This window comes from Phaseolus vulgaris, chromosome 6 (genome assembly GCF_000499845.2).
Source record: "Phaseolus vulgaris cultivar G19833 chromosome 6, P. vulgaris v2.0, whole genome shotgun sequence".
Lineage (NCBI taxonomy): Eukaryota > Viridiplantae > Streptophyta > Magnoliopsida > Fabales > Fabaceae > Phaseolus > Phaseolus vulgaris.
The window spans coordinates 3254927-3270964 of record NC_023754.2 but is presented as its reverse complement, the minus strand read 5'-3'; the positions used below and the strand labels follow the sequence as shown (position 1 = coordinate 3270964).

General features: G+C 43.9%; 1 protein-coding gene across 1 annotated transcript; it reads left to right on the top strand.

The window, feature by feature from the left end:
• The first annotated feature begins 4388 nt into the window (after positions 1 to 4388).
• LOC137833234 (uncharacterized) lies at positions 4389 to 5015 on the top strand. Its single transcript, XM_068641593.1, has one exon. The coding sequence runs from the start codon at positions 4389 to 4391 to the stop codon at positions 5013 to 5015; it is 627 nt and encodes a 208-aa protein (XP_068497694.1).
• The last annotated feature ends 11023 nt before the right edge of the window (positions 5016 to 16038 follow it).

Below are 16038 nucleotides of genomic sequence, written 5' to 3'. Positions count from 1 at the left end.
ATACGCGCAGGGTTCTTCTGGCCAACAGTGAAAGAAGATTGCGCACGGCACGCCCAACGGTGTAGGCAATGCCAAAAGCATGCCGACTGGCACAAGGCGCCGCCTGAAGAGTTGCGGTCCATATACAGCCCGTGGCCTTTCCACACATGGGGTATTAACATCCTGGGCCCTTTCCCACTGGCAATCAGGCAGATGAAGTATCTGATTGTCGCCATCGAATACTTCACTAAGTGGATAAAGGCAAAACCCGTGGCACAAATCACTGCGCATAAGGTACAACATTTTGTGTGGAGAAACATCGTGTGTCGCTTTGGCGTACCCAGGCGCCTGATATCTGACAACGGGACCCAGTTCGCCAGTCAGCAGTTGAGAAATCTGTGCGCTGAAGTGGGAATCAAGCAAGTGTTCGCGTCGGTCGAACACCCCCAGACCAATGGACAAGTAGAGTCAGCAAACAGAGTTCTGCTGAGGGGGTTAAAAAGAAGGTTAGAGAAGGCCAAAGGGGCGTGGGCGGAAGAGGTGCCAAGGATTGTGTGGGCATACCACACCACGCCCCAATCCTCTACTATGGAGACGCCGTTCAGTTTGGTGTACGGGTCGGACGCGATGATTCCAGTAGAAATACACGAAAGCTCACCGCGTTTTCAAAACTTTGTGGTGGAGTCTAACGAGGAGAGACGGGTAAACCTAGATCTACTAGAAGAGGCCAGGGAAGAAGCTAGAATAAAAGCAGAAGTGATGAAGAGAAGAGTGGAGCGGCAATATAGCTCTAAAGTAAAGCCACGACAGTTTCAGGTGGGCGACCTGGTGATGAGGAAAACTCACCCTTACGAGTTGGAGAATAAGCTGTCTCCCAAGTGGACCGGGCCCTTCAGAGTTACTGAGGCTAAGGGCAACGGTTCGTACAACCTGGAGACTTTAGATGGGGGCCCTATCCCGCGCAGTTGGAATGCAGCCAACTTAAAATTTTATTTCAGTTGATTTATGTAAGCAGCATGTAACAGTTTAGTTGAAGGGGACGCTCTTTTTCCCTTTTGGGGGTTTTTTAATGAGGTCACCCTAATGAATGGAATAACCAGTTGAGAAAAAGAAGTGCTTTGGTTTTCAGCCATTATTTTCCCTTGTTAGAAGTAATGTGATGCGCCGCCTAGGCCATGGCGTCGCCAAGGACGAAGGCGTCGCCTAGGCCTTGGCGTCGCCCAGAAAGAAGGCGTCGCCCAAGTAAAAGCATGCATCGTTGGCAGAACGAGACGAAAGGAAGTCGCGCGGTATATGAGGCATATGAAAAGTAAAGTGGCATTGTAAAGAGTTATGATATTGGAAAATTGTTGTTACAAGCAATGTTCAGTACAAAATGCAAAAACACAAACAAGCCACTTCTCAGCGCTCATCAGAGTCATCACTGGAGGAAGGCGAAGCCCCTTTCCCAGCCCGCAGCGCTCGAGTAAGTCGTGTCCTCTTTTCTTGGCTTATTTTCGAACCTGCACAAAGGGAACAGATGTATTAGAGACACAACGAAGAAAGACAGGCACATTTAGAAAGTAACGAAGGCCGAAGTTGCCTAAGGCAGTGGTTCTTACTTATATACTTCTCAAGAGTCCTAGCGTTGAACTCCAGGCTGATCACCGTAGCAGAGTCAAAACCTCCCGCCTCAGCAAGAATCCGGCAAGCTATTTGATCACTTGGAGCCAGATTCTTGAGGGGTTTGGCTTTGAGGACCTTTTCCTCTCTCACCCAGTACAACGGAAACCCATCGAGGGCGTCGGGAACAAGATCAGTACAGCAGATCTTGAAGAACCGGCCTTTCCACCCCGTGAACGAGCTTTGGAAGGGCGTGAAGAGAACTCTTCCGGGTACATTGCTGAGAGTTACCCAGAGGTTGTGTCTCTGTCTCTTCACCTCAAAAAAGTGAAGAAAGAGGTCAACCGAGGGTGCACAACCCAGAAACCCAAAGAGGACATCGAAGGCCTTGACAAAGGCCCAGCTGTTGGGGTATAGCTGGGCTGGAGCCACGTTGATCTCCGTCAGCAGTTCCTTCTCGAACCAGGAGAAGGGTAAGCGCACCCCGATGGTCTTGAACACCACCTGGTAAAAGTAAAAGAAAGGGACCCCGTTGTTGGCCCGTTCGTCGCCACACACTGGCTCCCCCAGAGTGCATGGGAGCACAGCGATGTCGTCATCGTGCCTCCTCGCGAAGGCCCGGTGGTCGTAAGAACACAACTCCCCTTTGTGTTCTCGTACGGCCCTGGTGGAGAGCAAGCATGAACACTCATCAAGAAGTTCGCTCGAGGCCCAAGGGTACAAGTCTTTGGGACGGACCCTGGGGGAAGCATCGTGAGAAGACATTCTTTAGCAAGATCAGGATGGCTAGAAATGCAAGGGTTGAGCGAGGGGAGCGAAGGTTAGAACAGCCCTTCGACAGAGAAGAAAGGGTGCAAGAAGAAAGAACACAAGTAGGTTATGAGAAGTGAGAAAACGATGAAGATAGTTCCAGAGCTTGAAGAATTAAATAAAGCGGTTAGAGCGCCAAACGACGTGAATGGATGCACCGCACGATTGATACACGTGGTGGAAGATGAAAGGATGATGCTGGCACCTCTGGTTTAAATCAGAAAATGTCCCGTCAACAGAATATCCAATGGTACGATCCGCCGTCGAAAGTGAGCCAGGGGTACAGCAGGAGTTAGAAAATGGAATGACTAGACACCCCATCAACCATACAAGCAGCGCCACGTGGATCAAGTCGAATGACAGAAGGTCCCATCAGCTATACAAGGAGCGCCACGTGGATGGCACAGGCAAAGCCTTGGGCTCTTCGCTGTTATTAGGCGTTGACCAAGGCAAGAATTAAGGTCAATGACGAAGTAAAGGTAACGCCCGAGGCGTTGCCAGGAAGGACGTAAAGGGCGACGACAGACGAGAAGTCGCGGGCGTCGCCAACCCAAATACCGACTGGCGTTACCTCCCCGATACCCCCAGGTAGGAAAGACTGAGGAGGGAGAAGAAATCAGAGAAAGGCAAAGTTAGTTGCAGGCGTCGCCTCCCCGATACCCACAGGTAGGAAAGACTGTGGAGGGAGACGAGACCGTCAAACGCCAGCGAGTCACCGGCAGGGCGTTCCCTGATACCTATGGGCAGGAAAGACCATGGAGGGAACCAAAGCCCCACAGCACTCAGCGTTTTAGACACCCGGGGACGATACGGTGCTGCTTTAGCAGGCCTCTCCTTAGGCGTGGGCGCCGAGCGTTAAAAGATCAAAGAAAGAGCCTTTCGGTATCAGAGACGTCCCGTGGATGATACGGCGCCACTTAGTGAGCCTTTCCATGGGCGTAAGGGTTGGCGGGCGAGCTTACCCAATCATACCAAACCGCCCAACGAAGTGTGAGAAACGGGCAGAACACAGATAAAATAATTGAAGCGTATGAAGGGAAAAGATGGGAGCGAGATCGCATAGGCAGAATCGTATGTGACAAAGAAATAAAGACAACCATGCGAACGTCCCAAATCAGTAACAAGAGTGCGGATAGTTCAAAGAATTACAAGTTTGGCAAATAAAATCAAAAAGCGAAGGTAAAGAATGAAGAGTTAAGCTTGAAGAGGAAGGTGGCGGATGAGGGGCAGCAGTTCAGTCGTTCAAATCCATGGGCACGACCTTCCCGTCGACTACGTGGTGTGTGGGGTCGCAGTTCGAAAGGTTGATGCCAGGGTTCTCACAGGACGCCTGGGACAGGGCCTCTTGGAACCCCTCCTCGAAGGTGCCCGCCATCTCCTGGATAAGGGACTTTTTCTCCTTCTCCAGTTCCTCAATGGCGGCGTCTCCAGAGGCCACCTGTTTCTCCAGAGCCTCTTTCTCCACGCGAAGCCGGCTAACCTCGACCTGCAGTTTGTCGTAGTCAACTCGGAGAAGGTCCATAGCTTTGGCCTGCGTGGCCATTTCCTCCTCCATCCGCTCCACCTTGGCAGCCTGTTCACAGCAACGGTCCTTCAGGTCTTTGTGAGTTTCTGCATCCGCTTTGACCACTTCCTGAAGACCCGCCACCTGCACTTGGAGAGAAACTTCACGAGCGTAGAAGTCAGCCTGGAGCTCCAAGGCCTCCGCCAATTTCCTCTCAGCTTCTGCCCTGGACTCTTGTGCTTGGTTCAGAGAGGAACAATAAGCCTCGTTCTGGCGTCCCAGGGCCTTCATCTCCTCCTCCAGGGTGGTTGCTTTCGTTTCCAAGGCCTGGAGGGTTTGGGTTTGCAAGACAACATTTCTGGCCTGGGAGCGCCATTCAAGGGCCACCGCCAAGAAGGCCCCCAGATAGAAAGGCATACCTTCCCTCCTGTCGGTACCTTCCGGCATAGTCCCGCCACTGAAACCCCTCATCAGATGCATGATTGGAGGGGGGATGGCAATGAAGTCGGGGGCGGCAGCATCGGGGGCCGGAGAAGCAGTGGTTTCTGGCGGCGGCAGAGGCGGAGCAGATTCAGCACCTTCGCTCCTTTCCTCTTGGAGAATCATAGGAGGGAGTGAGGTTGCGCTTGGAGGGTTGTCCATAAAGGGGTTCCCTCCCTGCGGCGGCGTCCCTGCCAAAAGAGGAACCCGCGCGGATTTTCTCCTCTTGAAGGGTGCCACGCCTTCTGTTTCCTCATCATCTGACAGAATCTCCAAAACCCTTTTTCCTTTGTCGAGGGGGGTTGGAGCCGGTGACGAGGCCGCAGCTAGGGGCACATCGGCGATAGGCGAAGGAGAGTTGGGAGTTGGAAGCACGTCAGAGCCAGGCGGAGACGTCGGAGATGGGCTAGAAGCACCCTCAGCAGTGATTGGCGGCGGCGGTGTCGGAGCCGACGGGAGAATCGGATTGGCAGTAGGGCTGGAGGAGGCGCCTGCCTTGGCGGCACGAGCCTCCTTCAGTGCTTTCGCCAACATCATTCTTTTGGAAACGCCCATCACCGATCCTACACCAAGGCAGACCAAACAGCAAGGGTTAGTACTAAAACAGCTACGCGAATTCACGATACGCGAAGAGACATGAAATGCAAGTAACATGGTACAAGTGTAAAACAAGCATAATAGTATGGGGAAACAAACGATCGATAGCAGGCTGTTTATAGCACAAAAGATGAGGGGAGAGCCCCTTACCAAAATAGGTGGTCAGGGCGTGGGCATTGTACTCGCTAGCGACCAGCTTCAAGGTATCAAAGACGATCCCCAACCCCGCCAAGGCTTTGCTTACCTCCCTATCGGCGGGGGATAGCTCTTCCAGGGTTTTGGCCCTGAGCAATTTGGGGCGTTCCGTCCAGTAAAGGGGGAAGCCATCCAAAGCTGTGGGATCATGCTTGGCGCAGCACACCCTGAAGAACTTCCCTTTCCAGTTCTTGTAAGAATTCTGGAAGAGGGAGAGGAGGATCCTGCCAGCGATCCCGGAAAAGCTTACCCAAAAGCTTTTTCCCTGTTTTTTCACCTCAAAAAAATGCAGGAAGACATCTACGGAAGGAGGAATGCCCAGGTATCCACAAAGAATTTGAAAGCCCCTCACAAATGCCCAGCTATTGGGATGAAGCTGGGCGGGGGCAGTGTTGATTTCAGTAAGAAGCTCCCGTTCGAAGGGAGTGAACGGGAGACGCACTCCTACGCGCTTGAACACGGTCTGATACATGAAGAAGAAGGGTGTCCCCTTCCTAGGTCTGTCGTCCAAACAAACAGGTTCCCCAGGCTTGCCGGGACGGACGAATATGTGGGCGTCGTGTGTGCGGCAGAAGGCGTTAAAGCTGTACAAATGGGGATCCCCCCGGTGAGCTTCCAGGTCCTGGAAAGAAGTCAGGCTGGTGCATTCACTCTGGAGCTCATCGGAGGCCCAGGGGTAGAAGGCTTTGTAGTTGGATTTGGGAGTCGTAGGGGAAGAATCAGGCTTCGCGTTCGCGCGCGTCATGGTGAAAATAGATAGCTGGAGAAAGAAGAGAGGAAAAAGGGTTTAGCAAGTTTAACCATTGCAAGAAGGGGAAAGAACCCCAGGGAGCGTCACCCACGCGAGAAAAATCAGGGGAGGAAGAAGAAGCGGAGAAATGCAGTAATACGTGAATAACAACAGTCCCAGGCAGTTCAATAAATCAATCTAATGCGACGAAGGGGAAAGGTCGTGGGTATCCGAGATCATACCTTTGCTATTGGAATGGAGGCAGCAGAAGGCACAGGAAGGAGAGAATCGCAGTCGCGGAGAAAAAAGGTTTTCGAAGGCGATGAACAGTGCGGAGTTGCAGAGCGAATGAATGTAACAGTAGGGTGAGCGCGGGGTTTGGGGTAACTTAAACGTTACATTTCGTAACCCAAGAGGCGCAAATTGAGGGCCGCAGGATCGAGCCACGCGTCAGAAGGTCGATTGCCCAGGGGAAGCGCAAAGGTCTCTAAAGGAGGGCCACGCGATGGGCCACGTGGCGCGCGATAAAGGGTAGCCCAAAAGGTGTAATCATCCCCATTGCAGGGAACGTCCAATCGGCCATTAAGAATACCCCTGTGGTTCAGATAATGTCGCGTCATTAATTCGAAAATCTGCTGAGTCAGCAGAGAAAGACGCGTCATCAAGAAAGCACGTGGATGGCGGGGGCAAGGCTTTAGTCTTTGCGCTAAAGACAAGTCTTCAGCTTAAGACTGGGGGGCTTGTGTACCGTCCCGTATCAGGGCGTTGACTAAGTCAAGGTCAAAGTCAACAACAGGAAAGTCAAAGTCAACTCGAGGTGTCGCCCAGACGTAGGGACGCCAAGAGAAAGCGTCGCCTAAGCGAAGGCGTCACCTAGGTGAAGGCGTCGCCCTGGTGAGGACGTCGTTAGATTAAGCAGTATAAAAGCAAGGCAATCACGGTGTGGTTCCCCGATACCCATGGGTAGGAAAGACCATGGAGGGAGCGACGCCGTGGGAAAGCCTCAGGACCCGATATCTCGGGAAAGTGATAAAGAGAAGGAAAAGGTGGCTTCAAGGCCATAGTGATAGTACCAGTAAAGGGCAGCCTGACTCGTGAAGTACCCCTGCCGCCCCAGAGACGCCTTCGGGACAGATACGACCCAAGAGGAAGGTCACGCCCAGGATAACCGGGTGCAGGGTGCGAGAGGAAGGCAGATACGCTCTCAAAGTAAGTGGCTAGATACTTGGGGGCATGAGTTGGCACCCAAAAAGCCACCCCTAGCGCAGTAGCACTCCCAAGCAGGAGGGCTCACACGTAGAGACGTCCCCAGGTGGGCAGAAACGCCCCCAGATGGGGTCATGGCGTCGTGAGGCCCTCCACGTGTACGACAGCCATGCCAGAATAGAAACACCCTCTAGTCAGGTGCCAGGTAATTAAAGATATTCAATACAGTTTCCTTTTCAAGCATTCAGGTACTATTAGGGCTCCCGAGCGTTTCAACGTCTTAAATGCGCTACGTTTCGTAATTAAGCGCTTTAATGAGTGCGTTACGTTTGAGATTAAAAGCGCTTTAAGGCGCTTTAAATGCTAGGGCAGTTTAAATAGCGCTGGGAATGTCGGAAAAAGGGTTGGAACCTTTGACAAATTTAGGAGAAACTCTCTAGTTGCTTGCCCGTGCTTGAGGATTACGTACAAGTGACTGGAGAATATTTTTGCCTGAAGGGGACAACACACACATATACACAGTTCCTTTGCCACCCTTCAGAGTGCCAGACGCGGTGCTCAGATACGTGGGTGGACAGTTTTCTTGGTGTTTCTTGCTGGCTGACTTGAGCGTCGGAGTGCAAACGGCCGCTAGGGCGCCACTCTGCCCTCTTTTTGCAGGAAATTTGCAGGCATTCAGTGGGAAGGAGTCCTTAGCTGACGATTGAGGCCACGCACGAAGACGTCCCGGTCAACCGGACGGAACAGATTTAACATCATTGAGTATGGCTTCTTTGTTTGACAAGCTTAGGGAACATGAGTTAGAAATGAATAGGCTCAATGTTCAAGAAAGTGAAGATAAGCATGTGAGAAGCATTGCCTTAAAAGCTGTCAAGCACAAAAGCAAGCAAGAATCCAGTGATGAAAGTGATGAAGAGAACCTTTGTTTGCTATCTAGAAAGTTTAGCAAATTCTTGAAAAGGAACCGCAACAAAGACACCAACAAAGAAAGGTATGGAAACAAAAAATCCAATGATTTTAATTCCAATAACTATACTTATTTTGGTTGTGGTGAGCAAGGGCACATAAAGGCAGATTACCCAAATAAAGAAAGCAAGGAGAAGAAGTCAAGCTACAAAGAAAAGAAGGGAAAGTAAAAAAGGGCCTACATAGCTTGGGATGAGAATGAAGTCTCCTCATCAAGTTCATAATCAAGTGAAGAAGAAAAGGCAAATATATGCTTGATTGCTGAAGGAGATGATGTGTCTTGTAGCTCAAGTGATGTAAGTTCATGTGCTTCTCTAAATGTTGAAAATTATAGTGAATTGCTTGAAGCTTTTCAAGAAACACTTGGTGAAGCTAATTGATTGGTTCTTTCAAACAATCAATTGAAAGATCTTAACAGCTGGCTTGAAAAGAGAGTGAAGGCACTTGAAGAAGAGTTGGAAAAATAAAAAAGGGATTTTGAAAAATTTGAAACACATTGCAAAAACTCTTCTTGCAAGTGTGACACTCTCATTTGTGAAAATTGTGAAAATCTTGAAAGGAAAGTGCATTATCTTGTAAGTACTGTGGATAAGCTTTCAAAAGGAAAATCCAACTTTGAGAATGTCTTGGCTTCTCAAAACTGTGTTTTTGGAAGAGCTGGATTAGGTTTTAATCCACAAAACAAGCAAGATAAGTTTTCAAAGAGTTTTTCAAAAAAGCTAGTAAAACAACCGATTGTTAAGTCGAAACAACCGGTTGTTACATGCTTTTATTGCATAAAGAAAGACCATTCTGTTAGATTCTGCAAAGTAAGAAAACTTTTTGTTCCGAGAGGCTTTATGAAATGGATTCCTAAAGGTTGTGAGGTTTCAAATGATAAAAATAAACCAAATGGACCCAAATTTGTAAGGGGACCAAACCTTGTTGCTTGAATTCATGTTTATGCCGGGAATCTAGAGGAATATGAGGTACTGAGTCATCTGATCAAGTTCTTGGAAGGAAAAGATTAACATTGAAGCTGAATCAATGTTATGTATCAGTCCAAGGTTCTCAATAGTTAAAAGAGGCTTCTTGATCAAAGACATATGACTCATTGAAGGAACATCATAAAGGATAAAACCTTCCTTATCTTTATCTTTAATTCCTTTTTAAATTCATATTCATGCTTAAATATCTCTTTTAAAATGTTCAAATACATCTGTTTTGAATCCTTTCTGCTCATAATTAAAAAAATTCAAAATCTATTTTACTGTTGCAGAAAAATAACCGATTGTTTCCTCAAAACAACTGATTGTTTTGTATCTGACAGCATTGTGAAAGAATGAATTTAATTCTTTTTTGAATTCTGTCTGTTGCAGATCTTAATTATGAAAGAAACCTTGGTCAATAAAGTAGTGTTGAAAGCTGATCACGTTCTGGAGGAAGTTACAACATGTCATAAAGGAATATATTCCAAAAATCTTGAAAATTTAAGAGCTTTTATGACTAGTCAAAGATCACATGTGATGACCATGTGATTTTCTACTTTTTCTGACGTTTTCTGTGCAGGTCTTGGTCAAGTCTTTTCTCTCTGAAAAATTGAAACCCACTCACATCATTGAATGCAGTTTGGTTTTGTGTTTCTTTAAATTCTGTTGCAGCTGTTCACTCTCACAAGAACAAACAATTGAGCCATCTCTTGCAACAACTTTTGCTCTCCTCGTGTGAGTCTTCTTTACATCTTTTTCTGCTGTCATGGAATCAACACCTCCCACATCAAAGAGGATCAAAACCAAAGCAGTAAGATCTGGAGGGAGATTAGAAGGCTGGTTTTCTAGAGACAATGAACTCATTGAAAGGTATAGGTTTGAAACTAGCACAAAGGTGATAAACAACCCCAAAGTTGTTTCCTTTGATTGGCTGAAAAGCCAAAAGCTAGACAATGTGAGGAAGTTGCTCAAGGACCAATCTCTAAGAAGGTTCTTGGAGATGAAGGGAAACATATATCCTGATTTGATTCGGGTGTTCTACACCAATCTCAAGTTTGAGGGAAACAACCTTGTTTCTCATATGAAGGGAGTTGACATGGAAATCACTTATGATGTGTGGACTGCTGTTGCTGGTCTGAAATATGCTGGCCTAAGAATCAACAAGGGAAATCTTGGAGTAGTGGAGGATTTCAACAAAGTCCAATACTACAAGAGTTGCTTGAAGAATCAAAATGCCCAAGTAAGAACTTGTTCGGTTGGAGGCTTAAAGCTAGATGAAAGGGTGCTTGCTCTTATTGTAACTTGGATTCTTACTCTAAGGGGGAGCAACCATTTTGTCCTTACAGAAGAAGACCTAGTATACATCTACTGTATCATGAAGAAGATCAAAATCAACTGGATCCACATCATTAAAGAACACATGCAAAAAACCATGAGGTTAAGTGATTATCACTATCCCTATGCTGTTTTAATCTCTAAATTCTTGCTTTATTTTGAAGTGAATCTTGAAGATGAGACATATGAGTTGGTTAAGTCAACACAAGAGATGAACAATGGCTCTCTTAGCAAGATGGGATTCACCAAAATAAATGGGAAATGGGTGAGTAGAGATGGTGATCATGGTGCTTCATCAAGTGCTGCAACTGCTGATTTTGATGAAGAAGATCAAGCTGCTGACATGGATTTTCACCATGAAGAACAACCTGAAACCAATCTAGGTGCTGGAACCAGTGCAGGAAATCAAGGAGATGAAATGCCATCCATGTCTTCTTTTGAAAGATACTTGGTAAATAGGCTTGATGGATTTGCCGAGAATCAAAGAAATCTTCATGATTTATGTGTGAGCAACTTCCAGAGCATAGAGAACAGGTTCAACAGCATGGATACATGGTTCATGACCTTGGATGAACAGATAGAAGCTATTCAGAATCAGATCTTTGAACTCCAGTATGGAAAAGATGATTAAAGGAAAAACAACTAGTTGAATTCACGAAACAACCGATTATTTTTGGTCTTGTATCAGTTTAAATGCTTATGTTTTAAATTTCTGTATGATCTGGAACAATTATCTTTTTATCTCTTCTTTTTGTCTATTTGTGAAGACAAATAGGGGGAGATTTATGTTGTGTTGTCTTTCATTATCTTTTATTTATGCAAAACTCTATGTTGTGTATGAGTGTTTAAGTAAGCCTTATTTCTGCTGGTTTTAAAACTGCTAATACTGTTTCTGTTTTTTTTTGCTCTAACCCTATATCAGAGATATTGTGCCTTGCTTAAACTTTGTCTTGCAGGAACTGCTTCAGATTGAATCAAATCCAACACAAGCTGTTAGAATATATGGCCTTAAACGAGAGGGGGGTGAATTGTTTAAGAAAGATTTTAGTAAACTTTTAAACTTAGAATGAAAATTCTTTGAGAAAACCTTGATTAAGGATTCAGTTTTTCAAAACAAAAAGCAAAAGCACAAAGCTGGAAAAACAATCGGTTGTTTTAGCGAAACAATCGGTTGTTTATACCAGTTTTAAAATGACAAATTGAATTTAGAGAGATAGGGATAGAGAAAATGTACACAGTTGTTTATACTGGTTCACTCCAAATCCAGAGCTACATCCAGTCTTCTCAGAACTCTGAGGAAATCCACTAAGTAATCACCACTTGATCACTTACACCACAACCAAGAGAATGACCTTGAACACCTCAAGAAACACACTCTGATGGAGGAGGGCCCAAGCTCACCACACGATGAAAGCCAAGCCTCCAAGACTAGACGGTCTAGCCTATGATGAGGAGCGTCTAGACTCAAAAAGGAGCGTCTAGCCCATGAAGAGGAGCGTCTAGGCCATGATGAGGAGCGGCTACATAAGGAGCGTCTAGGCCATGATGAGGATTCCTTCTAGACCGTCTAGCTTCACATACACATGGGTCAAAGCTACGGTTTTGGGAAGAGAAGACCTTTGTAATTGTTACATAAAGGCCCATTAGGGGTGCTTAGTAATTAGAGTAGTGTAGAAAGCATATTTGTGTGAACATTCTAGAAAGACCATGGAGGGGGGGTGAGCATAAAAACTAGACACACCCCTCCCCATGTGCTCATTTATGCACCCATGTGCCATGTGCACCCATGTGCTTCACATTTACATTTCATTAGGCTAGCATTAGGGTTGCATTATGGTCCTCCTTAGCCTATAAAAGGAGGAGCCTACACCTTGTATTTTCAAGTTTAATTGAGTAAGGTTATGCTGCCAATTTTGTGCACAAGCTTTACTTCTCCTAGAAATCTAGGCTCTAAACTTCAATCCTTTCACCTCTTTCCCTTGAGCTGGCCGAACCACTCAAACACCATACTCATCATCCACCTACAAGGCCAACACAACTCTTAGGAGGGTCTTGATCATCTCACCCATTGCTTCCGCACCTTTTTTTCTACTTTGATTCAAGAAGAACACATGAAAATGCCATCATTTGGTATCATGAGCTTTTGGTTCTTCAAGATGAGTAGCTTGGTCTTTTAAATTTTCAGTTCTTCTTTATTTCATATTGTCATTTAAATTCCATACTTGTCTCGCTGTTTTTTACTTTTTAAATTGTTCTTGGTGTGCTTATGGAAGATCCAACCAAAGCACAATTGTTCAATTGATCTTGAACAAATTCTGTGCAGCTTGTGATAGGATTCCTTACACCATTGAGTGGCTGTTTTTCTTTTAGGAATTTGAGTCCTTATTGCTTTCTTAATTTTGCTTCATCTTATGCTTTGAGTCTTTATTTTCTGAATCTATAAATGTTGTGTCAAGTCATGTGAATCCATATTTGTCAACAATTCTTAGTAGTCCTATTATTGGCTTGATTGTTTCTTGCTTTTGGGTCTCTTTAAATTGTTTGAATCTGCTGTTCTTTGCTCCTTTGGTGCCTTTTTAATTTTTAGTTTGAGTTCATATTGTGTTTAGATCATACACAATTCTATTTCACAAATTTCCATTGTGTCTAAACTTTGGTATCTTGCTGTTTTTTGTTTCCAGTTTTCAGATTCCCCTGTTTACACCTTCTCTGTTTTGGCTGTTTTTACCCAGAAAAATATTTCCACCCATAGGAAAATTCTGATTTTCTGGAAAATGCAAGTTTAAAGTGTTATAGAAAAGACAAAAAAAGAATTAGGTCAAAATAAGCAACAGAAAAAAAATGATAAATCTTACAAAATCAGAGTGCAAATCTTGAGCGCTCCAGCTGGCCTAACCGAACACCAATTTTGCAAAATTTATTAAAAAACAATGGTGCATCCGTTTTGAGTGAATCCAAAGCCAGATTTTAGATAAGATCCTGAATATCTTGCATAACAAATTTCAGAGCCAAATTCCAAAAATACAGATCAGCATAAATCGGGGAACAAACACGTTTTCTGGCCCACAACATTTTCCAGTGGTGCTGTTTTTTTATTTGGTCATCTAATCTAGTCCTTTTCTTTAGGAATTCTTTTGTGTGCCAACCTTTATTTGAGTACCTTTAATTGTTTGCTTTAATTTCTTGAATCTCTTTCTAAGTTGTCATATTATAAATCCTTTTGGTGGTACTTTTTCTTTCAATTAAATTTGTTTCTTGCTTTTGTTCCTTGACCTCTCTTTTTGGGTGCTGGAATTTAATTTCTCCCTTGGTGCTTATGTGCATGGAATTTGACTTGGTTTAAGGTTTAGCCCTTGTGAATAGGTGCTGGAAATTGGAGAATTAAAGCCAACATGCTAAGGAGGAGACAAAGCCAAAACCGAAACAAGCTTCCTTGAAACAAACACTACAAACACCTAGGAAGATCAACAAGCAAAGACAACAAAGAAGTGCACTAACCAAAAAGAGGATCAACAAAGGGAGTTCTCTTATTTCCTTTGCAACTTGATTTATTGTTAATTACCTTGTTAATTACGTTTAGACGGTGAGTGTGTCTTCAAGGGCTCAAAGTGTCCAAGAAGCCTTACCTAGGGCCGAATAGTATAGCATTCTTGATTAGTAATTGTTACTTGTTTGCAATTGCTTTTCTTTTGCTTTCATAGCCACGTTTTGAATGTTTAATTTTGTTAATTGTTGGTGATTGTCTTTCTTTTTGCTTAGTAGTAACGCTTTGCATGCTTATTTTGTGTTAAAACCGACTAGCTTTGTTAAATTAGTTAGCATACATTGTTTTCTTGCATTGAAAAAAAAAAATTGATTTCTCAACTTATTTGTGTTCTAAGTGTTTCACTAAGAGAAAGTCTTGTGTGAAGATATTGGAGGATAGTTTTTGGCAAGGAAAAGGCTTGGTATTTAAGTAGTCCTTTGTGACTCACCTCCCTTACCTGGAAAACTACCTTCTTTAACTTTCCTAAACTTTCTCAAAGTAAAACACCTATATACACAAAGCTTTAGCCATGTCTTCTTCTTCTCATTCTACAAAGTCTATTGGAAGTGAATTAAAATCTTTAAAAACTCTTTTGAAAGAAGTTTCACAAACTGTGCAATCAATTGCATATAGACAATTGGAGAGTGAGACTAAACTTAATGTTTTGACTAAAGCAAAGGATGCGAAGTCTCACATTCTAAAAAAATTACCTTCTCATGCATATATCTCTAAAGATCATGATTCTTTTGGGGAGGGAAGCATTAGAGTAAATGATTATTATCAAGCACCCCCTAGAAGACATAGAGGAGATAGAAAAGAACAAGAAAACCCAAGAGAGGTTAGGGTAGACCAACCCCATTTCCATGGAAAAGAAAATATAGAAGCTTGCCTAGATTGGGAAATGAGGGTAGAAAAATTGTTTGCTTCCCATAAAGAAAGAAAGGAAAGAAAAATACAAAAGAAGAGAGGGGAAGTCGAAAGGGAAGCTATAGAAAAAGAAGAAAAAGAAAAGCATGAGAAGACCCTTGAAGAACAAAAGGCGTGGGAGAAGAGTGTTCCTTCCCACAAGGTCATTCAACAAGAAGGAAAAGTTGAAAATACATTTGAAAATATACCTCTTGTTGAACAACCTAGCCTTACCTTTTGTAAAGGAACACTTGCAAGCCTAAGTGAAAAAGAAGAGTCTTTAAAAGAAGCTTGCATAGATAAAAATGAAATAGATTATTTCGCATATGTGCTAGGATATCACCAAGTGAATGTCAAGTTTTTTATAAGCATCTACAAAAACAATTTTTTATGTGAAGTAGTGCCTAAAGAAACTTGTCATGTCTTATTGAGACAACCATTGCAAAGTGTACAAATCCTTATAAACAATGGTTGTCACAACGAGACTATCCTTACACATAAGAGAAAAAGTCTTCATGAAGGAGAACTCATGGGACAAATTAGAGTTGATAAAACTCTAGAGCTTTTAAAAGGAAAACTTTTGTCCCCCATGAGAAAAGAAGTTCAAAGACATTACCTTAGGTACAATTCTTGTTTTCAAAATACGCCCAAGGCAATGTCTCATAAACTCTATACTCCTTCACCTTTTGCAAATGATCCTTGGGAAGATATAAATTTCCTATTAAAACTCCCTAGGACAAGAAAAGGTTCTGATTCAATCTTCATGGTTATGGATAAACTCTTCTCTAGAGAAGTGATACATCTTCATGGTTTATCTTCAAGCATAGTGTTGAATAGAGTTCCAAATTTCGCAAACCATGATTTGAGGATTTCCTTTGGAAAACTTGCAACTAAATTGCACACTTTAAATTCTTATCATCCTCAAACGCATGGTCAAAATATATTTGAAAATCTAGCTCTTTCTACTATGCCTAGAATAATCATGAAGTGCACACACAACTCTAGAGGTGAGCAAACATAACATAAAGTAGTTCACAAAACTACTTATATTTCTACTTTTAAAGTTATGTGTGGGTTCAATCATCTTTCTCCTTTTAAGTTGTTACCATCTTCTATAGGATTTATGCCTAAAGAGAAAGTAACCACAAATGAACCTTTTAAAATACATAAGATGATTAGAGACCACACACAACCATTAAAAGAGAAACTTTGTCCAAGGTTGCCAAAACCAAAA